This window comes from Sebastes fasciatus, chromosome 18, assembly GCF_043250625.1.
Source record: "Sebastes fasciatus isolate fSebFas1 chromosome 18, fSebFas1.pri, whole genome shotgun sequence".
Classification (NCBI taxonomy): domain Eukaryota; kingdom Metazoa; phylum Chordata; class Actinopteri; order Perciformes; family Sebastidae; genus Sebastes; species Sebastes fasciatus.
This window is the reverse complement of record NC_133812.1, coordinates 26,121,042-26,146,094: the sequence shown is the minus strand read 5'-3', so window position 1 is coordinate 26,146,094 and position 25,053 is coordinate 26,121,042. Positions and strand designations below refer to the sequence as shown.

The window sequence follows — 25,053 nt, the reverse complement described above, 5'->3', positions numbered from 1 at the left end:
GGTTTTGTTTGGTGTCGTTAACTTTCATGATTAAAGGGAAGTAAATGTGGAAGATTAAAGCCGTGAGAGTATGTTTGTGCTGTTTGGACCTAATATTTGTATTTTAATCTTAAATTTCAAAGGAAGTCCATAAACACAACTATGGTTTGGGGATAATTCTATTTTGTCATTTATCATCTCTATATTCACATTGATGAAGCCTTGTGATGGAAAAAACATTCTAGAAATAATGACTTAGTACCTCAAAATAATGAAGCTTTCTTAATGTTTCTAATTATTTTGTGATACTAATTCATTTTGCGATAGTGTCACCGTGTTGAGATACTAGGTGATTATGTTAAGATGCTAAGTCATTATTTTGCGATACCGTCATTGTGTTGAGATACAAGGTCATTATTTTTGCGATACTAAGTCTTTGACTAGGTCATTATTTTGCGATGCTGAGTCATGTTGAGATACTAAGTCAGCCTTTTTTCGAGGTATTATACTATTAACTTTTTTATAAATTTTCGACACTAATACTATGACTTTTCTATGACTTTATTCGACTATGCTATGACTTTTTTTCCGACATACTATTCTTTGACTTTTTACTATACTATTATTATGTTGAGATGCTAAGTCACTTTTTTTCGACATACTATCCTATGACCTTTTTCGAGATACTATACTATACGACATTTTCTTCGATATATTACCATAACTTTTCACTTTCTTTCGACATACTATAAGATGACTTTTTTTAACCGTTTTTTTCCCCACAGACTATACTTCAAAATACTATACTTTGACATTTTCTTCGATATATTATACCATAACTTTTTTCACTTTCTTTTGACAAACTATACTATGACTTTTTTTAACTTTTTTTCGACATGTCCTATGACTTTTTTGACATACTATGAAGTTTTTTTCGTGAAATTTTAATACTATGACTTTTTTCATGAACTTTTTCGACGTGACTTTTTTTTCATGAAAGTTTCGACATAACTTTTTTTCATGACATTTTTTGACATGACTTTTTTCGTGAACATTTTCGACATTACTTTTTTTTTCATGAAATTTTTCGACGACTTTTTTTCATGACATTTTTCGACATGACTTTTTTTTCATGAAAAGTTTCGACATGACTTTTTCATGAAATTTTCGACGACTTTTTTTCATGAAATTTTTCGACATGACTTTCGTGAAATTTTTCGACATGACTTTTTTCATGACTTTTTTTTCATGAAATTTTTCGACATGACTTTTTTCATGAAAGTTTCGACATGACTTTTTTTCATGAAATTTTCGACAACTTTTCCATGAAATTTTTCGACATGACTTTTTTTCATGAAATTTTTCGACATGACTTTTTTCATGAAATTTTTCGACATGACTTTTTTTTCATGAAATTTTTTGACATGACTTTTTTTCATGACATTTTTCGACATGACTTTTTTTCATGAAATTTTTCGACATGACTTTTTTCATGACATTTTTCGACATGACTTTTTTCATGAAATTTTTCGACATGACTTTTTTTTCATGAAAAGTTCGAAATTACTTTTTTTCATGAAATTTTTCGACATGACTTTTTTTTCATGAAATTTTTTGACATGACTTTTTTTCATGACATTTTTCGACATGACTTTTTTTTCATGAAGTGTCGACATGACTTTTTCATGAAATTTTTCGACGACTTTTTTTCATGAAATTTTTCGACGACTTTTTTTCATGAAATTTTTCGACATGACTTTTTTCATGAAATTTTTCGACATGACTTTTTTTTCATGAAATTTTCGACATGACTTTTTTTCATGAAATTTTTCGACATGACTTTTTTCATGAAATTTTTCGACATGACTTTTTTTTCATGAAAAGTTCGAAATTACTTTTTTTCATGAAATTTTTCGACATGACTTTTTTTTCATGAAATTTTTCGACATGACTTTTTTTTCATGAAATTTTTTGACATGACTTTTTTTCATGACATTTTTCGACATGACTTTTTTTCATGAAATTTTTCGACATGACTTTTTTCATGACATTTTTCGACATGACTTTTTTCATGAAATTTTTCGACATGACTTTTTTTTCATGAAAAGTTCGAAATTACTTTTTTTCATGAAATTTTTTGACATGACTTTTTTTCATGACATTTTTCGACATGACTTTTTTTTCATGAAGTGTCGACATGACTTTTTCATGAAATTTTTCGACGACTTTTTTTCATGAAATTTTTCGACGACTTTTTTTCATGAAATTTTTCGACATGACTTTTTTTCATGAAATTTTTCGACATGACTTTTTTCATGAAATTTTTCGACATGACTTTTTTTTCATGAAATTTTCGACATGACTTTTTTTCATGAAATTTTTCGACACGACTTTTTTCATGAAATTTTTCAACATGACTTTTTTTCATGAAATTTTTCAGCATGACTTTTTTTATGACATTTTTCGACATGGCTTTTTTTTCATGAAATTTTTCGACATGACTTTTTTTTCATGAAGTTTCGACATGACTTTTCATGAACTTTTTCGACATACTATACTATGACTTTTTTTTCATGAAAATTTTCGACATACTATGACTTTTTTCATGAACTTTTTTGACGTATGACATGACTTTTTTGTGAAATTTTTCGACATGACATTTTCATGAAACTTTTCGACATGACTTTTTTTTCATGAAGTTTCGACATGACTTTTCATGAACTTTTTCGACATACTATACTATGACTTTTTTTTCATGAAAATTTTCGACATACTATGACTTTTTTCATGAACTTTTTTGACGTATGACATGACTTTTTTGTGAAATTTTTCGACATGACATTTTCATGAAACTTTTCGACATGACTTTTTTTTCATGAAGTTTCGACATGACTTTTCATGAACTTTTTCGACATACTATACTATGACTTTTTTTTCATGAAAATTTTCGACATACTATGACTTTTTTCATGAACTTTTTTGACGTATGACATGACTTTTTTGTGAAATTTTTCGACATGACATTTTCATGAAACTTTTCGACATGACTTTTTTTTCATGAAAAGTTCGACATGACTTTTTTTTCATGAAAAGTTTCGACATGACTTTTTTTTCATGAAAATTTTCGACATGACTTCTTTCATGAAAATTTTCAACATACTATACTCTTTTTTTTGTGAAATTTTTTGACATGACTTTTTTTTCATGAAACTTCGACATGACTTTTTTTTCATGAAATTTTTCGACATGACTTTTTTCATGAAAAGTTTCGACATGACTTTTTTTTCATGAAATTTTTCGACATGACTTTTTTTTCAACAAATTTCTCGACATACTAAATTGAGACTTTTTCCATGAAAGTTTTTGACATACTATACTAAGACTTTTTTTGTTTTTGACATACTATACTAAGACTTTTTTTATTTTTGGATATACTATACTTTCTTTATGAATTATTTTGACATACTATGACATTTTTTACTAATTTCGACATAATATACTATGACTTTTTTCTTGATGTTTTTCAACAGTCATATTATAGTATGTCATAAAAAGTCATAGTTTAGACAAGAGCCCCTGAATGTAAGTGCCTGAGCCCCCTATCAGCTACCCTCCATAACTGGTCGCTAACTTATGTTTATGCTGTTTTAGCCCTGTATTGGCCTCCCTTCTTTTTCTGTTCCCAGTCACCCTATCTATAAACGCGATAAAATAAAAATCACAGAATAGTATGTTGAAAAAAGTTATAGTATAGTATTTCTAAAAAAGTAAAAAATGATGTAAAAAAGTTATAAAAGTGTCATAGTATAATATGTTGAAAACATTCATAAAAAGTCATAGTATAGCATGTCAAAAAAAGTTAAGAAAAAAAGTAATATAGTATTTCATATAGTCATTATGTTTATAGTATGCCAAAAAAAGTAATAAAAGTGTCATAGTATAGTATGTTGAAAATAGTTGTAAAAAAAGTCATAGCATAGTATGTTGAAAAAACGCATACATTTCATAATATAGTGCATCGAAGAATGTAAAAAAACAAAAAAGTCATAAAAAAGTTCAAGCCTGTCAAAAAGTCTTAGAAAGTCATAGTCATAGTGTAGTATGTTGAAAACAAATCGTAAAAAGTCATAGTATAGTACGTTGAATACTCAAAGTTCATAATATGTCGAAAAAAGTCATAAAAAATCATAGCATAGTATGTTGAAAAAAAATCATAAAAACTCATAGTATAGCATGTCGAAAAAAGTTTAGAAAAAAAGTCATATTATAGTATTTCGTATTAAGTCATTATGTTTATAGTATGCCCAAAAAAGTCATGTGTCATAGTATAGTATTTTGAAAAAAGTCAAAAAAATGTCAAAAAAGTTATTAAAAAGTCATAGTATAATATGTCGAAAAAGATCAATGTGGAAAAAAAGTAAAAAAAAAAAAAAAAAAAGTAATCAGTATATAGTATATAGTATATATTTCATAATATAGTTCGTTGAAAAATGTAAAAAAAAAAAAAAAGTTCATAGTATAGTATGTCGAAAAAGGTCATAGTATGTTGAAAAAAGTTGTAAAAAAAAGTCATAGTTCAGTAGGTTGAAAAAAGTCAAAATTCATATTGTGTATCAAAAAAACTCATAAATTTCATTATAGTGCACTGAAAAATGTAAAGAAAAAAAGTCATAGTATAGTGTCGAAAAAAGTAATAAAGTTCATAGTATAGTATGTCAAAAAAGTAACAAAATGTAATAGTATATAGTATGTCAAATAAGTCATAGTGTAGTATGACAGGCAGCTGGAAAATAGATATGACAGCCTTCACTTGCCTTCCCTCCTTTGGCTGGTAAATCCAGGCCTCCTCCTCCTCCATCTCTCCTGCTGGTCACAGCTCACTGTCACCTCTGACCGCAGCGTGGGTCGTTTTAGCCGCGCTCTTTAGCTTCCATACATGGCTACAATTAACCTGAACAGCCACAAAGTAGCTTTAATTGATACTTTTAACCTCTTCCGAAACCGCCCGGTCTTCTTCTGACGTGATGACGTCATCCACCCCAAAGATCTTGGCTCTCGCATTTTAACTGATAATTCATTATAAATCTAGAACTTTCCCTCTAAAGTTACATGACTGATCCTCCATCGCGAGGACGTGTCCTCACGTCTTCCTCACCTGTTCCAGGTGACTTCCGGTCTCCACTAGCACGCCTCTCCGTCCTACCATTCACACTATCGCCCCCTAGAGGTTAAAAAGGTCTACTACCACTTCCCTTAGTATAAACACCAGAGTATACAAGCAAAGAGATCAATCTCTAAGAATAGTCATAACTTTACGAGAAGAAAAGTCGTAATATTACGAGAATAAAGTCATAACTTTACGAGAAAAAAAGTCGTAATATTACGAGAATAAAGTCATAACTTAACGAGAAAAAAAGTCGTAATATTACGAGAATAAAGTCATAACTTTACGAGAAAAAAGTCATATTACCAGAATAAAGTCATAAAAGTTAACGAGAAAAAAAGTCGTAATATTACGAGATTAAAGTCATAACTTAACGAGAAAAAAGTCGTAATATTACGATTAAAGTCATAACTTAACGAGAAAAAAGTCGTAATATTACGAGATTAAAGTCATAACTTAACGAGAAAAAAAGTCATAATATTACGAGAATAAAGTCATAAAAGTTAACGAGAAAAAAAGTCATAATATTACCAGAATAAAGTCATAAAAGTTAACGAGAAAAAAAGTCATAATATTACCAGAATAAAGTCATAAAAGTTAACGAGAAAAAAAGTCATAATATTACCAGAATAAAGTCATAACCTTTCGAGAAAAAAGTTAGCTATAAAGAAATGACCGTAGAACGCCGTGATTGACCAATCAGAATCGAGTATTCAACAAAGCCGTATAATAAAAGTAAAATAATGTACACAGACACACAATTGAGACAAAATTCCATTGTTTAAATTATTTATACAAAACAACCCATCCTGGTGTATCAGGATCGTGATCTCTACCCTCAGAGCATCACCGTTTCAATTCATTATTTGTTCAAAATGTTAAGAAACTGTAGCCCTTGTACAAGTATATCCATGTACATACTTAAAGTCACAATGTGTGCTCGAATAACAGTTGAATAAAACACATTTCATGCTGACAAACACATTTGCCGTACAAAATTACAGCAGTATAATAAAAGTACAGCGAGACAAAAAAATACTTTTGATATAAAACACCCTAGAAACACACTCTAAAATAAAAAGCTACCAAAATGGCGACATCCAGTTCATGAGTGTTTATCAGCCGTATTTTAAATTCTGTACATTGTGAGTAAAAAAAAAGAAGAAAAAAAAAACTACAAAAAACAGTACATAGCACTTCAAAAGTCAAACACATTACTGGTTCACATTAAATTTGTGTTTTTTACTTCCCAGTTTGAAAGTAAAGCTGCCTTCACATGATAAGAAATGTGCCCTTCGCTCACCGCGAGGTAGAGCGCAGAGCCTCGCAGAGGCAAAGCGCAGCGCAGGTATAATAGGCCATCAGTAAGTGCGCAAAGAACGCCATTCACTGTTTCTAGGCAACAACAACAGCTGTTATCTCTGGTTGCGCTTTGAAAGGGCCGCGGCAACCAAGGTCAAAGTTGAAAGAATTTAAACTTTGAGTGCGGCGCTCGGTGGCGATTTCGAGTGCCACGCCGAGAGTAGCGCTCTCCCCGTAAGAAAACAATGGTACAGCCGGCGCAGAGCGGCTGATCATGTGTGGGCGGCTTAATGTATATAGGCACAGTAATTAAATTCATGAACCATGTTTGGTCATTCCTTGTTATTCACAACTCCACTTTAACTCACGGACGAAATCCGATTCTGGCAAACAAAGTGGAAACTACTCAGTTCACTTTTTCACACTTTCTCTAGTTTCCAGAGTTTTGCCATCGTGAAGCCGAGAGCTGCCAAATGTAGCCGTCAGTTGAAACAAAGAGATAATCGCTGCTAACACTTCTCCTCAACTTTATCTGGTCACTCCGACAATCAAACAACGCTGCTCGTTGTTCACAATGAACTCCCAGATTGCAGCTGAGGAAGCTTCACATGAAAACGACACCCGTCTCTCTGAAGGGTCTCATTCCAAAACACATTTTAGATTTTAAAAAGTGTTAATTTGATCTTAATTTCAGCACAATTCAAATGATCTTAATCCACTATTTACAGGCACAGACATACTTTCCTTAAACATTTAGCATATGTTGATGTTGTCGGTTAATAATCATATTTAGGCTTTGAGAAAATTGTAAATACAATATTGTTTGGACGTAATATTTGTATTATATTGTAACTTTCTCAAAATAATGAGAAACTTTCTCAAAATAATGACATAGTATCTCAAAATAATGAAACTTTCTCAAAATAATGAGAAACTTTCTCAAAATTATGAGAAACTTTCTCAAAATACTGAGAAACTTTCTCAAAATAATAAGAAACTTTCTCAAATAGTGAGTTAGTATCTCAAAATAATGACACAGTATCTCAAAATAATGAGAAACACGCAAATAATGACTAAATATCTCAAAATAATGAGAAACTTTCTCAAAATAATGAGAAATGTATTTGAGAAAGTTTCTCATTATTTTGAGGTTTCTCATTATAATGACTAACGAGATCTTTTTTTCATCATTTTGGCGGAAATGGGCTTCCATACTTATTAGATCATTTTGTAAAATCATTTGTCTCAAAGGGATAAACAAGATTATAAAATTCTATCATGTTATTTTGAATTCTTTAGTCGACATCCCTGCAGATCAAGATCATTCTGTATCATTAAAACAAAGGTTATTAACTCTTGTAACTTTGTAAGTATAATGCTTTTGATAAGGACATAAATAATAATGAGAGTGTAGTTTTATCAGTAGTTAATGTCATATTGTACAGAGTTGACCAGTCTTCTAAAGCTACAGTAGGTAAGTAAGTTAGTGGATCCGCAGGGTAACGAGATTTATCTACTTATTTATGCAGAAATCATTAATTTATTCAGATTAAATTTCAATAAATGTTGTGCTGTTTTCTCTGTTGCATCCCGACGAGATGGTTTATGTCGTATCTTTAAATAAAACTTGTGCCTAGAGCAGCTCTGCATATCAGATTTCTTATTTTGGAGTGAAACACTTCAACCCAGCGTAAAGTTAGCACCGTCAGTGCAGCGAAAGGCATTCGACTTGTGGAGAGGTTCATTCTGGTTCCACTGATGGCTGGAAGTAGATGACTTCATGGTGTCATTTAGCTCTGTAATAAAGTCCGTTAGCCCCGTGCCCTCGTGTTTTACGATGGAGGGGTCTGAGGATCAGAGAAAGGGTCGATGGCCTCCTTTATTTCTTCAGACACTGGTACATCAGCGCTCGTGGATTCAGCATGTAGCGCTCAGAGTTGAGTAACTTGGTGAGATACTGCGGCACCGGAGGCCGAGGAGCCATGTAGGATACGCCGGGACTGACGGCCATCACCTCCGCTATCTTCTGCTTCATCTCCTTGATCTCCCGGTCCTGCCTCATCACTTTATCTGTCGGACAAACAAAGGTAATAATACATGAGGGCGTGGATACTGCAGGATGTAGCAAGCCAGAATATTTACAGTTTGTTAACTATAATGTGTGAAAAGCTGGATTCTTGATTATCCTCTTAACCTCAAGTTTTGTAATAGTATTCTTTCTTCTTTTAGATATTTAATAAATATTTATGCCTGTTTGTCTATTGTAATACAGCTGTCTTTAAATTCAATGTTAGGTGGGTTCCTTTTACAAGCCTTCAGTGCATTTTTTCATGTGATTGTATATCTCTTTTCTTTTATTATATGCACAAATAAAGAACTAAAGAACAAAAACACATCAGTAAATATCCCACTCGTGTGGATTTTAAAGATTTTACGTGTCTTAAAAAAGGCGGTTGCTAACAAGTAGCTAACTGAGACTACTAAACGTCATCACGCCCAAAACTTGTGCGCCTTAAGATTAGTGGTTAGTGGTGACATGAAGAGTCATGCAACCGTGGTGTAGTTTGTTTATAGGTAACGTTAGCTTTTTACTTCTGCCGATTGCATTTACGCTTCAAAAATCATAAAATTGACTGAATTATGTTTATTGTGTTGGTGTACCATAACATTTTGCAGAATGTACTGGAGTTGATATGTGCATATTTACACAATGTGTTCAATAGTTATGACAGTTAACGTGAAACAGGCCTCACTTACAAGACTTTGGCAATCAGTTAGAGAATAATAATATAGCAAATAAAAAAAAAGATTAGTAAATGTGTCATCCAAACACATTATGAGTCATGTCTGGTGAAGTCTGGAATACATTTTAATTGCAGAAAAAGTGTTTTCTAAAATCTGTGCAGTTTATGCTAAAAAAAAAACTTTCTTATTTTACCAATTTAGGGGGCAAAAAAATCATTGTACGCCTAATGAGAGTATTTTATAGCCACATGGTGCAACTGGATCCAGATTACCACCTAAAACTCACTCAAATCCTTCATTTATGGTCAACTTTCCCTCAAAATAACCTCTAATCTGATACCAATTTTTGAGATATCCTGTTAACAGACACATGAACAAACAGGACTTTTAGTGGAGCAGTAAGTTGAGGCACTAAGAATACACACAAATTTAAAATAAAGTTGTATACAAGGAGAAAAAACAAACGAAGAGAAAGAGCGGAGGACCTTGAGCGATTTCCAGCTGTCGGCGGGCGTCTCCCAGGGCCGAGAACAGGTCCAGTTTGATGCGAGTCTCTGCGCTCAGGTTGTACTCCAGATGTTGAGCTTTCTCCTGCATGGCCGACAGAGTGGACAGCAGCATGTCCGTCTCTTTCTCCACACAGCGGTACTTCCCCAGAGCCTGAGTCCAAAAACACATCGACGGTAAGAACACGTGTAAAACGTCGAAACATCAATCAACCGTGGACCACCTGAGGGATTCAGTGCTTTGGTTTCTGAAGCATTTTTGCCTTTACTAATATATTCTGTGGCCTTCAGGTTACTTAAGAAACCAATACACCACAGAGAGAAAACAATGTCCATGATGAACTGGCCGGCCATTCAAAAAACATGAAAGCTGCACATTATATTAGATATTAGATGATTCTTTCTGTGTCAACATTGACTTATAACATTGACTTTGAGGGAGGTGACCCGTTCTCTGAAACTTCTTATCAAAGCAGTGCAATGTTTTTATGAAAGACCTGGCTTTTGTTTCAGCATGCTTCATGGAGAGAGTATGTCACTAAAATGAAATCAAATACCACACAGTACAACAACAACCTGATGTCAAGACATCAAAAACAACATTACTGCATACTCGTATGATGACAAAGTGCAATACTGCAGGCCAAAAGTAAAAGAGATTAAATGGTCCCAATGAACGACTCTATTAGGTTTTAACAAACACAAAGAAGTACAGACATTCAAATCAGAACTCAAACAGCAAAACGACTACATGACCAAACTGAAGACAACCAAGTACTGGACCACTGGAGACTCACAAGACACTCACAAGTTCATTCCCAAATAGTGTAAAAGAAAAGATACCTCAACATCACTCTCTAGATCTACCACTCGACTCTCTTTCACTTGACACTCCAGCTGCAGTTGTTTGTACTCTGTCTCTAGATCTTTTACTCTTTTCCTTAACATTTGGGTCTCACAGTGTTCCTGCCTGGTGTAGGAGACGGAGAAAATAACAGTTTTGAGGTGAAGACCAGTTTACACAGAGAGAAACATGACAATTTCATTTGCATTGCTCTTGTTTTTTTTAATATTCTACACAAGTTATGAAGATGGTTACAAAAAATGCAAGGGCTGTCAAAGTTAACGTGCATCAACGCAACTTTAGGGCTCAAGCTAGAGCGAAGATACTGATAACATATGAAACTAAAAAACCTAATGATTCCATTGGTACCAACCATGTCATACTAGCTTGTCGTGAAGGAGGTTAAATAACGCTCCAAACTAATGCAAAATTTTGGCGAGGAAAAACTGTCATGGCCGTTTTCAAAGGGGTCCCCTGACCTCTGACCTCCAGATCAGTGAATGTAAATGGGTTCTATGGGTACCCACGAGTCTCCCCTTTACAGACATGCCCACTTTATGATAATCACATGCAGTTTTGGGGCAAGTCATAGTCAAGTCAGCACACTGACACACTGACAGCTGTTGTTGCCTGTTGGGCTGCAGTTTGCCATGCTATGATTTGAGCATATTGTTTTATGCTAAATGCAGTACTTGTGAGGGTTTCTGGACAATATCTGTCATTGTTTTGTGTTGTTTATTGATTTCCAATAATAAATATATACATACATTTGCGTAGAGCAAGCATATTTGCCCACTCCCATGTTGATAAGAATATTAAATACTTGACAAATCTCTCTTTAAAGTACATTTTGAACTGATAAAAAATGTGCGATTAAATATTTGAAGCGATTGGCAGCCCTAGAAATCATATATCATGATCTTGTGATACACAATTACGTTATCTAAAGGAATAATAACAAGCACATATTAACTAAAATTTCTCAGAAAATCAGATCAAACTCAGTTGAATCAAACTTAATCTTAATCTGATCCCTCTGTATTTGTGTTCATGCATGTAAACAGTCAATGTATAACTGGAAATATTCATTTTCTCTATAATTTCATTTGAAACGGTTATGTTAATTTTGCATTAAAGCTCTTAATAAAATGAGGAAACACTTCTCATTTGTCAAGTATTTAATTCACACAGGAGTATATAAAAATAGGCTTTACCACGTGGTTATTTCATATAGACTATTTATTTATTTAACTACCAGAAAACATGCTACATCGTGATATATATTATTATCGAGATAGAAGATTTTGGCCATATCGCCCAGCCCAAACTAGCACACAAATGCAGATCCAGCTTTACATCCCGGCACAAACCCACTTCAGTAACAAGGTACTTCAAAGGTGTGCTAGGTGTGATTTACCTGTTTGTTAGAGTCCGTGCTGTGCTGGCTGCTTCCTCCAGTTTCTGAGCCTGAAGCTCGGCCAACTGTTTCTCAACGGAGAGTCTGGCCTCCGTCTCGGCTCTGGTCTTCTTCTCCAGCATCGCACTGCTCTGTTTGTCCCTCTGCTTGGTTTTAGTCAGACACAGAATCCTGAAGGGAAAATCTCACTTTACATGATGCCAAAAAATAAGAGCATAGATATATATGTGGGTTACTGACACATCCTAATGGACTTGTTAGAAAAACAGACAGAATCCTTGTAGTTTACTGGAGAGCACTTTGCTTTATAAAACTGGAGCATCAGAAGTGGTGGTGCTGATCAAAGCTGAGCATAACACGCTCATCTCAGACGAGATTTAAAGCCTCTGGCTGGTGGATGTTGGTTTGATGTGGTAAATGTGTTGCTAGCTCATCTGTGATTGGATGGACAACTTAATGAAGTCAACAGTTTTTTCAGTTTGCAGTGTGCTAAGAGGTATTAATCTGTTTTTCAGATAAAACTGTGTCACATTTTTACTATTTTGTAAACAAGAGAAATACACTAATAGACCCTTCGCCAAGTTCCGCCCCTCGAACGCAGACTGTCCAATCATAGCATAGCATCAGCCAGCTTCGACCAGGGTCCGACAACTACAGTATATGACTTTGCTTCATAAACTGTCCTGCAATCGCTTCAAATTTTAATTTTTGTGCTGTTTTTGTGGAATACTGAGCTAGTCATGGTTAAACGTTGTGCCTGGGGCTCATGTAATAGTGAAACTCGTTACCCGGAGAGTTTGGAAGAGATATATGTTTCTAAAACTTTACGTTTCAACGTAAAAACCTGTGGAGCTAACATTAGCAGAGTGCGTTAGCACATCATTAACTAGGGCTAGCACTAGGGATGTTCCGAATACCATTTTTTGGGCTTCGAAGCTTCGGTGAGAAATATTCAAAGGTATTCAAAGCCTCGCGGTGCAGCAGGCTGACGTGTTCTTCTGTCTGTCCGTCTCCATCTCCCCCGTTTCAGTGCCCAGGAACGACAACCCACAGTGAGAATAACTATCCATCCATCCATTATCTGTAACCACTTATCCTATTCAGGGTCGCGGGGGGGCTGGAGCCGATCCCAGCTGTCATTGGGTGAACACGGGGTACACCCTGGACAGGTTGCCAGACTATCACAGGCTGACACAGAGAGACAGACAACAATTCACGCCCACATTCACACCTACGGGCAATTTAGAGTCAACAATTAACCTGCATGTCTTTAGACTGTGGGAGGAAGCCGGAGAACCCGGAGAAAACCCACGCTAACACTGGAAGAACATGCAAACTCCACACAGAAGGACCCCAAGCTGGATTCAAACCCTCTTGCTGTGAGGCGACAGTGCTAAACCCTGCACCACCGTGCAGCACAGATTGTGTTTTAGCAGCCCCAAACCAAATAAATTAAAAAATAAAATATTCTCATGAATTTAAGATCACATGCTGTGAAAGATTTCGGTAAGATTCAGGTAGTTATAATTAATTTTATGGATGAGAATTACGGATGAGAATAGTGAGCCACAATCCCTCAACATGAAATATGACTTTATATGATATTAATAAAGAGATCCATCGATCGCTTTGAGGCCCACAAACGGTTTGCTTTCACACAGATAACCAGAGTCCTGGCAGTATTTCTGCATGCATTCATCCCCGTCTCACTATTTATTTATAGACGGGTGTAATGTGTAAAACGGCCCACAGAAGGAGCCAAAGAGCTTTCAGCGGTGGATGTGGTGGATGACTCACTTGCTCTGGAGCAGCATGTTGGACTGTCGGAGCAGGGACACCTCCGGTCTCAGGCTCCTCTCGCTGTTGGTCAAGTTGCAGATGTGACTCCGCAGCTCCTGCTCGCTCTGCCGGCTCACCTGCAGCTCGCCCTTCAGCCTCCTCAGCTCCTGCTCCAGCCTGGGAGATAATGAAGGAAGAGTTAACAGGAGCTCTGATTTCACCTTCACGTGCCTGATTACTTGAAGTTAACGGTGGCGTACTTGTTCATCTGCTCAGCGTGGTGATTGTGAGCTGCTGTGGCACTCTTCTCTGTGGCGTCGCGGTTGGGGCTGACTGTTTTGGAGCTGGACCTCTGCTTCTTCTCAGTCCTCCCTGCAGGCGGCGAAGGAGTGTTTGTGCTGCCTCTGCGGGCTTTTGGCGAGGAGCTTTTAGCCGCCCGCGTGGCTTTGCTTCCTTGCTCATCTTGAGGTAGATTTTCCGGGGTTGTTGTGGAGGACTCTGGTCCTCCTGCCCCACAGTGGAGCACGTCTCTGGACTCACCAGGTTTGGATGCTAACGGCCGCCGGTTTGATTCAGCCGTCCTCACCTCCGGCGTCGCCTTCTCTGTCGCTCTCTCCTCGCTGCGGATCTGGAGGCAGTCCACAGTGTGCACCTCATCGTGGGCCACTACAGCGCCGTTCTGACACTGATACTGAGTCGACTCAGGCTTTATTTTCCACTTTGAGCCTGCAAGTAAAAGCAGAAACAGAAAACGGTCAATTTCATCTCTCTAATATGATCTCAATTCTGCAGCCGGGATATGAAGCGTGCAAAGACGTTTACAGTTTGCTGTCAACAACAGTGGAGAAAGTTCAGTTTGTTGCATTTAGGTAGAAATATTTGCTGCAGCCAAAAGGATTCCTCTAAGCAGGATGGACTCATCTGTACTCCTTTCCTACCTGACCTGCTCTCATATTTATAACAGAAAACTGTATAAAAAATAGGGCTGTCAAGTTAACGCAATAATAATGTATTAGCGCAAATATGTTTTAACGCCACTAATTTCTTAACACAATCAATCTTTCAGAGGTAGCAAGTTGTAGCGGGCTCAGTTTTAAAGCTAGAGTGAAGATACTATCATTTGAAACTAGAAAACCTAAGGAATGCATTGGTACCAACTATGTCACACTAGTTTGTTGAGAGGGAGGTTAAATAGCTCAATTCTTGCGAGAAAAACTGTCATGGCCATTTTCAAAGGGGTCCCTTGACCTCTGACCTCAAACCAATTAACTAATTATCAAAACAGTTAATTCGATTAATTAATTTAATAGGAGACAACTCATCGATTAATCGTTGCAGCTCTTTTCTTAACACCCAGTTTCTGGTCTTTCTCACGGTTAATTTGTTATAAACATTTAAGGACTGAGTGGCAACTTTGAGTTATCACACAAACAAAAGAGTCCCAACTCTCTGATCTCATAAATTAGGAACATCCTGCAGGTTGTAAGAATGGCAGATAGAAGTGCGTATTAATAGACGGTGCAGAAGACTCACTGCTGCCTCCATCTGTGCTGGTCTTGGGGTAAACCTGCAGGCCTGGAGGGAGCGAGTGCTGCAGCAGGTGCATGTGGAAGTCGTTCTCGCTCTGCACCGCTTTCTGTATGCGCAGCTTGAAGATGTTGGTGAAGTAGCAGGTGGCATCAAACCCCAGATACACTACAGGATATCCAATGCTGAATGAGAAAACAAAAGGGGGGGAAAACACATTAAAAAGAAATCTTGGCCAACAGACTTCTATTATTAAATGTTAGTCTATTCGTAGATTTATGCATACTTCTTTCATTTGTTACTTGATTGATCCTTCAACATATGGTGCACAAACATCCAGGCAGATTCATAATATCATCATAAAAGTCTAATACTAATGCTTTTTTATTACAGCTCAGTTCATTTTATGTAAGAAATCTCAGTTCTCGAGGGCAGAAACGGTGATGTATGTTAACTCTACATACCAGTGTGCTGCAAAAAGATGAGACAGGTTGGCATGAGAGGTTTTAAGGTCTTTAAGTCGAAGTGAAGCCTCTGTGTAAACCAGCAGGATCCACAGGGACACCGTCGATATACAGATGCCTTTCTCTGCAGGAAAAATAGGAAATAATCAGATGTGAAGAGGTGGAGAGTACTTGTTCAAATAAAATCACTGCTAATGCAATTAAAGGACCAGTGTGTAACAATCAGGGGGATTTATTGGCCGAAATGAAATATAATAAGTTTGTTTTCTTTAGTGTATAATCACCTGACAATAAGAATTGTTGTGTTTTCGTTAGCTTAGATGAGCCGTTTATATCTATATCGGGTCATCTTCACAGAGTCCACCATGTTTCTACAGTAGCCCAGAACGGACAAACCAAACTGTGTTAACTTTTCCTGCTTGGGCCGGAGTCGATAACGTTACTCGCTCCTGTCGCCGCCGCCGCTCTCTCTCTTGCTTCACCACTCACTTCCCACGTACACACACACGCTACACTCTGCTCCAAATGACCTACGCTGCTCTTACAACAACTGGCTCTAGAGAGGGCTATTCGCGTTTTAGCGCCGGCCACCGTAGCTCTCCAACACGCTTGGCACACGGGAGAGGCTTTTCGTTGGTTGTGATCTCCTCACCTCACCGCTAGATACCGCCAGATCCTACACACTGGACCTTTAAATGCGAGTAACTCACTTAAAGGTCCCATATCGTGCTCATGTTCAGGTTCATACTTGTATGTTGTGTTTCTACTAGAACATGTTTACATGCTGTAATGTTAAAGAAAACCTTTATTTTCCTCATACTGTCTGCCTGAATATACCTGTATTTACCCTCTGTCTGAAACGCTCCGTTTTAGTGCATTTCAACGGAATTGCGTTGCTAGGCAACAGTTTGGGTCCATGTTTACTTCCTGTCAGCTGATGTTATTTACATACACTGCAACAGGAAATAAACTGGGACACGTTTAGAATGTTTATGTTTAAAACTGTGTAATGATCTATATATTGTGTATTTGTGACATCACAAATGGGCAGAAATCCTAACAGCTTGTTTCAAATGCACAATTTCTGAATACGGGCTTTGTGTATTTCTCTGTTAATTGAGCGTTTTGATAGTTTATCAGTATTTATATAGCACTTAAACCTGCTTTATAATATAAAAGACATGAAAATTTCACTTTTTACAATACGGGACCTTTAAAAAAAAGGTGCATGTCCTTACTCACCTGTGTGCCATATGTAGTTGAATAACACATAGGTGCTTGCCACAAAGAAGAGCCAGTGCAAAGGCACAAAAATTAAACAAAAGATGTCCAGAGTGAAGGCAGCACAAACAAAAACAACACAAATAATCTGCAAACAAACAAAGAAAAAAACAAAACATTAATTTCAGTATCATCATTTTATGGGATTATCATCATCATCCGGGCCCACACAATATGAAGTCACACAGTGAGGGGTTCTCACCAGCCCGTGGCAGTGGAACGTGGTGTATACACTCCCAAAGAAGAGCCAGCACGGCCACAAGTACTCCAGTCTGAACTCAAGGATGAAATCTGCCAGCAGCACCAGCGTCCACATCATCATAAACTTCAGGAAGGTGTACGCACTGCAAACACACACAAGAACACAGGTTATTATTAGGGGGTGGGATGGGCGCAATTTTTAAATTGATTTTTTAAAGCCAGAGTCGATATATTTGCTTCATTTGAGTCTACGCGGATGTATAAGGAAGTTACCGCTTTTATTGTTGTAGTCTGAGTAACGTGACGTCATATCCGTTCCGTATCCGTCAACCAAAACAAACCGCAGCGAGCCGCAACGAAAAAGTAGAAAACGGCGGAGGGTCTGCGTGGATACGACCTGCACCCTCACATGTTAAATCCAGCGTGGTAAACACTACACATCCAGTAAAGTATGGAAACACTTTGGGTTTCGCACATTGACAGGAAAAGCAGAGCTAGACATCACGGCTAAAGCTGCATGCTAACTCTGTCACAGACAGGAAACGTTATCGTATCGCGGTAACGTGCGGTCGAGCCGGCCATCGCTCTCATCTCCGTGGTCAAATTGGTCGACACTACAACTGTAGAGCACCCATATACTGACATTTATGTTAAATGGATGGAGCTGACCATGGATGTATAAAGAGAACGCAGCTGACGGGAGAGCTAGAGACCACCTTGGAGAAGTTAGAGGAAGTATAGACGTTTTTCAAAATAAGGTGTTAACAAAGGGAACTGTATATACAAAATACATATATGGAAATACAATTGATTGGATTATATTCACCTCTAATTTATGAGGGAAATGTCTTTATTCTTTGATTTTTGGGTTGCTGGAAAAAATTTAATAATTAATTCCAGACAATGATCCTGATATATTTGACTTCAGGACATCTCTGACTACATACATGCTGGAAATCAAACATTCTTACTGTATTAATTTAGATATTTTTTCCAAAGTAAAAGTCCCTAGAAGTGTATGATTGAACTTTTTCCCATGGTTTAGTGCTAAAAAAGTAAAAAAAAAAAAAATCGCAATATCGAATTGCAATACTTAAAAATCGCAATACATATCAAATCTGCACCCATGTATAGTAATAAAATTGAATCAGGAGAAGGTGAATCATCCCAGCCCTCGTTGTTATTATTATACATAAATCATCAGCATGGGGGTGTGTTCAATCTGGACGAATGAGAAACTAATTTGTATTCTGATTCTAGTAAATAAAGACATTTCTATCAGAGCAAAGCCTCTTAAGCCAAAGCATTAAAAAAAAACACACACACACACACACAGAAGCCAAAACAAGACAATGCAAATCGGACGCTAAACCTATAATTGAGCAGCTGCATCTTAAAATTGCAGTCGGTCCTCTTAAGTAGAGGCACTACAGAACAATGACTGCTCCCCTCATTCATTTTATCAGGCGACCGCGAGCCAAACAGGAGCCGTGGTTTGCTCCTTTGTTCTGCTCGTCCACAGACTGCTATCACATCACCCCTTCTTTGTTTGGTAACCATGGCGATATTTCATCTGGAGGAGAGAGAGAGAGGGAGCACCACAGCATCCTATTGCACATGCTGGTTATAAATCTCCCTTTTTAATGTTACGGAAATAAAATGTATTTCAATTTATCTCACAGGTATTTTAAAATAACGAAAATACTAAATATGCAAAAATAAAATAAAGAGTGAGAAGAGACAGCAGCTTAAAATCTTCATATAAATTCAAATTAGCTTTATAATGTTACTGAAAGAGTGTATTTTAATTTATCTCACTTTTATTTGAGATATAACTGCCAAAAATGCATGTTATTCCACAACAAAAAAGCAATATTTAATCTTTAATAGTAGGTAGTAGTAAGGATAGAGTACTACAGCATCTTAAATTCTTCAAATATATTGTGTACTATTGCCATCAGAGTATTTTAATCTATTTTACAGGTATTTTATACTACTAAATATGCAACAAAAAAGCAGTATTTAATCTATAATAGTTAGGAGAGATCATCTTATCTTAAATTCTTCAAAAATATTGTGTAATATTGCCAATAGAGAGTATTTATTATATATTTTACAGGTATTTTATACTACTAAATATGCAATAATAAAAGGTTATATCTTATGTGAAAGAGTGAGAAGGGACAGCATCTTATTAATTAGCCTTATAATGTTACTTAAAGATATTTTAAAGTCGATAATGCAAGTTATTCCACAACAAAAAGAGCAATATTTAACCTTTAATAGTTAGAATGGATCATCTCATCTTAAATTCTTCAAATATATTGTGTAATATTGCCAATAGAGTTTTTTTTATTTATCTTACAGGTATTTTAAATGTAACTGCTAAATATGTAAGTAATTCCACAACAAAAAAAGCAATATTTTTTTATTTAATCAAAGTTATTCCCAAATAAAAGGTGCAATAATTGTATATTTGTCTAGCAAATTCATTAAAACATAAGAAGCCAGCATTTTTAAAATATAATTTAGCTATTATTAAACTGCTTTTTTAATCTACTGTCTTGCTCATGTGAAACAATGCACAATTAAATTAGCTTCTTTCTCCTGAGGCAGTCTTTTCTTGTCTGGACTTGTCCAGACAAGCTTCTAAATTATGTTTTTAATGTGCATAATGAGCTATTTTCCTTTTCCTTAATAGGAAATACAGTTAATGCAAACATAATGCATTAATTGTGTGCACTATTGTCCCTAACAGAGGCAGTTAGAGCAGCTGTAAGGAGCCTGGAGGAGCAGCAGGCCGACGGTGAGTTACAGCTGCTGGTTTCTGTCTGTTTCTGTAAACAATGAGGGATGAAGTGAGTCGCTCAGCGGTTGAAACCGTTATAACCGTTATTAACCGTTATGAGCCGTTATGAGCCGTTATTAGAGCTGCAGACTGGTTGATATAGATGACACTAGAGGAGGTGATGAGAGCAGAGACAGGTGAGCAGCAGGACGACGGCTGAGAGCGACACAAAGACGAGACGAGGCACCACAACAAAAGCATCCTCCTCCACCAGGCTGACGGTTAACGGTTAACGGTTAACGGGTAGCTACCTCTCAGACAGCTTCTCCGTTATCTTCAGCTTCTTCATCTTCCGTAGCCTGCTCGCGTCCACGTAACGTTTCTTCATCGTATGGCTTCTCCTCCTCCTCCTCCTCCGTCAGCAGCAGCAGCAGCAGCAGAGACTGATGATAGAAGAAGAAGAAGAAGATGAAGATGATGTCTCGTTGTGAAGAAGAAGAGCAGCTCAACCTGTGATGATGATGAAGATGAAGATGATGTCTGGGAACAAGATACAGGCTAACAACGAGTCTGCGCATGCGCAGTGGAGGCTGTACCTACAAGTGTTCATCACAGGAGGGGAGCACAACACACTGTAGTACACACTGTACCTAATATATATATATGTATATATATACATATATATATATTACTACAACACACTGTAGTACACACTGTACCTAATATATATATATGTATATATATATATATATATATATATATATTACTACAACACACTGTAGTACACACTGTACCTAATATATATATATGTATATATATATACATATATATATTACTACAACACACTGTAGTACACACTGTACCTAATATATATATATGTATATATATATATATATATATATATATATATATTACTACAACACACTGTAGTACACACTGTACCTAATATATATATATGTATATATATATATATATATATATATATATATATATATATATTACTACAACACACTGTAGTACACACTGTACCTAATATATATATATGTATATATATATATATATATATATATATATATTACTACAACACACTGTAGTACACACTGTACCTAATATATATATATATGTATATATATATACATATATATATATACATATATATTACTACAACACACTGTAGTACACACTGTACCTAATATATATATATATGTATATATATATACATATATATATATACATATATATATATATTACTACAACACACTGTAGTACACACTGTACCTAATATATATATATGTATATATATATACATACATATATATATATATTACTACAACACACTGTACCTAATATATATATAAATATATATATATATATTACTACAACACACTGTAGTACACACTGTACCTAATATATATATATGTATATATATATACATATATATATATTACTACAACACACTGTAGTACACACTGTACCTAATATATATATAAATATATATATATATATATTACTACCACACTGTAGTACACACTGTACCTAATATATATATAAATATATATATATATATATATATATATATATTACTACAACACACTGTAGTACACACTGTACCTAATATATATATAAATATATATATATATATATTTATATATATATATATATATATATTACTACAACACACTGTAGTACACATTGTACCTAATATATATATAAATATATATATACATATATTACCACAACACACTGTAGTACACACTGTACCTAATATATATATAAATATATATATATATATTACTACAACACACTGTAGTACACACTGTACGTAATATAAATATACATTTATATATATATAATACATATATTACTACAACACACTGTAGTACACACTGTACCTAATATATATATATATATATATAAAATTCTTCATATAAATTCAAATTAGCCTTATAATGTTAATTAAAGAGTGTATTTTAATTTATCTCACTTTTACTTTAAATATAACTGCTAAATATGTTATTAAATATGTTATTCCACAACAAACACAACAACAATATTTAATGTTTAATAATAAGGAGGGTGAGAAATAGTACTACATAATCTTAATTTCTTCAAATATATTGTTTAATATTGCCAATAGAGAGTATTTTTTATTTATCTTACAGGTATTTTAAATATAACTGCTAAATATGCAAGTTATTCCACAACAAAAAAAGCAATATTTATGTTTTAATAGTAAGGAGGGAGCGAAATAGAGGACTACAGCATCTTAAATTCTTCAAAAATATTGAGTAATATTACCAACAGAGAGTATTTTAATCTTTCTTCAGACATTTATACTGCTAAATATGCAACAAAAAAAATAAATATTTAATCTTTAATAGTTAGGAGGGATCATCTCATCTTAAATTCTTCCAATATATTGTGTAATGTTGCCAATAGAGAGTATTTTTAATTTATCTTACAGGTATTTTATACTACTAAATATGCAACAATTGCAAAAAAAACTATAATGGCAATATTACACAATATATTTTGAAGAATTTAAGATGCTGTAGTAGTACTATTCCTCTCCCTCCTTACTATTAAACATTGTATAATATAATAAATAGTTTTTTTTGTGAAATAACATATTTAGCAGTTATATTTAAAATACAAGTGAGATAAATGAAAATACACTCTTTAAGTAACATTATAAGGCTAATTTGAATTTATATGAAGATTTTAATCTGCTGTCACTTCTCACTCTTTCACAAAGAATATTGCTTTTTATTTTTGCAAATTAATAGTATAAAATACCTGTAAGATAAATAAAAAAAGTATCTCTATTGGCAATATTACACAATATATTTGTACTTCTTTGAAGAATTTAAGATGCAGTAGTCCTCCATTTATCTCCCTCCATACTATTTAGGATTATTTGTTATTGTTGCATATTTGAAAATAGTGAGTAATGTCCTCACAAGTACCCAGAGGCCATGCGTGACATCTTCACAATATTTGCTTTGTCAAACCAACAGACCAAACCCATTGGTTGGAAAACAAGGAAAAGCAGTAAATCCTCACATTTCAAAAGCTGAAACCATGAAATGTTTCTACATAATAACTACAACATAATGACTTAAATGATTATCAAAATAGTTGTTAAATGGTGTCTGTTATCAGGAATTAATGGACGATGTGGAGGCCAGAACCATCCGACATGCTGGGAAGTTGATTTACCTAAAAAAAAAAGATCTTCGCTCCGACTTGGCAATGGCAAATATTTCTAGTCCGCTTAGCTCATAGAACCCTTTGGTTTAGCTTCGAGCCAGAAAGATAATGCTATGCTAGAAAGCTTCAGGCTGAGTAGTAGTAGTAGCTGTTTGTGGTTTCCTGAGGATATTTGTGGTTCCCTGGAGTCAGACAGGTTATAATGACTACTAAAGTAAGGTGTGTCATCACTTTATGTACACAGTAAATGTTTACCTAACATAGTGTGGCTGCAAAATAAATTTCTCTTTAAGCTAAAGTTGAATTTGAAAGTTAAATAGACATCAAGATAATAAATACGATTGACAAGCCGGTGTGATCGTGAAGAACAGGGAATGGACCAAAATACAGACAACCCCGACAGACTGCAGACGCTCAAGGGACAGCGTCCAGATGTCCCACCAAGCCCGTAATGATGCTTGACTATTAAGGGATTATTAGGCTAATCATAGGACTGGATAATAACAAGATATTTTTTAAAAGTCCTGAATTATGATAATGTAACAAAAGTAACAAAACAAGGTACTATACAAGTAACAAAACAAGGTGCTAAACAAGTAACACTACAAGGTACTAAACAAGTAAGAAAACAAGGTACTAAACAAGTAACAAAACAAGGTACTAAACAAGCAACAAAACAATGTATTAAACAAGTAACAATACAAGGTACTGAACAAGTAACAAAACAAGGTACTAAACAACAAGGTAGTAAACAAGTAACAATACAAGGTACTAAACAAGTAACAATGCAATGTACTAAACAAGTAACAATACAAGGTACTAAACAAGTAGAAAAACAAGGTACTAAACAAGTAACAATACAGGGTACTAAACAAGTAATAATACAAGGTCCTAAACAAGTAACAATGCAATGTACTAAACAAGTAACAATACAAGGTACTAAACAAGTAACAAAACAAGGTACTAAACAAGTAACAAAACAAAGGTACTAAACAAGTTACAATACAAGGTACTAAACAGGTAACAATACAAGGTACTAAACAAGTAACAAAACAAGGTACTAAACAAGTTACAATACAAGGTACTAAACAAGTTACAATACAAGGTACTAAACAAGTAACAATACAAGGTACTAAACAAGTAACAATACAAGGTACTAAACAAGTAACAATACAAGCTACTAAACAAGTAAAAATACAAGGTACTAAACAAGTTACAATACAAGGTACTAAACAGGTAATAATACAAAGTACTAAACAAGTAACAATACAAGCTACTAAATAAGTTACAATACAAGGTACTAAACAGGTAACAATACAAGCTACTAAACAAGTAAACATACAAGGTACTAAACAAGTTACAATACAAGGTACTAAACAGGTAATAATACAAGGTACTAAACAAGTAATAATACAAGCTACTAAATAAGTTACAATACAAGGTACTAAACAGGTAACAATACAAGCTACTAAACAAGTAAACATACAAGGTACTAAACAAGTTACAATACAAGGTACTAAACAGGTAATAATACAAGGTACTAAACAAGTAACAAAACAAGGTACTAAACAAGTAACAATACAAGGTACTAAACAAGTAACAATACAAGGTACTAAACAAGTAACAATACAAGCTACTAAACAAGTAACAATACAAGGTACTAAACAGGTAATAACACAAGCTACTAAACAAGTAACAAAACAAGGTACTAAACAAGTAACAAAACAAGGTGCTAAACAAGAAACAAAACAATGTACTAAACAAAGTACAAACATGTAGCGCAATACATAGGTCAAAAACGATGACAGGACTATGGTAAAAAATAGAAAAGGATAAATAGAAATGA

General features: G+C 34.9%; 1 protein-coding gene across 2 annotated transcripts; it reads right to left on the bottom strand.

Annotated features, from left to right (window-relative positions):
- Positions 1 to 5,892: 5,892 nt before the first annotated feature.
- LOC141755847 (macoilin-1) lies at positions 5,893 to 20,529 on the bottom strand. Of its 2 annotated transcripts, XR_012591357.1 has the most exons (12): positions 20,309 to 20,405; positions 17,211 to 17,352; positions 16,970 to 17,096; positions 15,728 to 15,851; positions 15,270 to 15,448; positions 13,997 to 14,462; positions 13,755 to 13,913; positions 11,958 to 12,128; positions 10,540 to 10,666; positions 9,676 to 9,850; positions 7,506 to 8,515; positions 5,893 to 7,322 (listed from the first exon to the last, which is right to left on the bottom strand). XR_012591357.1 is itself a non-coding variant. In XM_074615125.1 (11 exons), the coding sequence occupies exons 1-11, from the start codon at positions 20,383 to 20,385 to the stop codon at positions 8,325 to 8,327; spliced, it is 1,938 nt and encodes a 645-aa protein (XP_074471226.1). In that variant the 5' UTR covers positions 20,386 to 20,529; the 3' UTR covers positions 7,573 to 8,324. The 2 variants fall into 2 exon arrangements, 1 of the variants encoding a protein (XP_074471226.1); XM_074615125.1 differs by lacking the exon at positions 5,893 to 7,322 and having other exon boundaries at positions 7,573 to 8,515; positions 20,309 to 20,529.
- Positions 20,530 to 25,053: the final 4,524 nt, after the last annotated feature.

Coding starts and splice junctions, on each gene's coding strand:
- LOC141755847 (XM_074615125.1), bottom strand. CDS start 20,385: ATGAAGAAACGTTACGTGGACGCGAGCAGGCTACGGAAGATGAAGAAG. Junction 17,097..17,210: donor CGTTCCACTGCCACGGGCTG/GTGAGAACCCCT, acceptor GTTTGTTTGCAG/ATTATTTGTGTTGTTTTTGT. Junction 8,516..9,675: donor ACAGCTGGAAATCGCTCAAG/GTCCTCCGCTCT, acceptor TTTGTCCGACAG/ATAAAGTGATGAGGCAGGAC.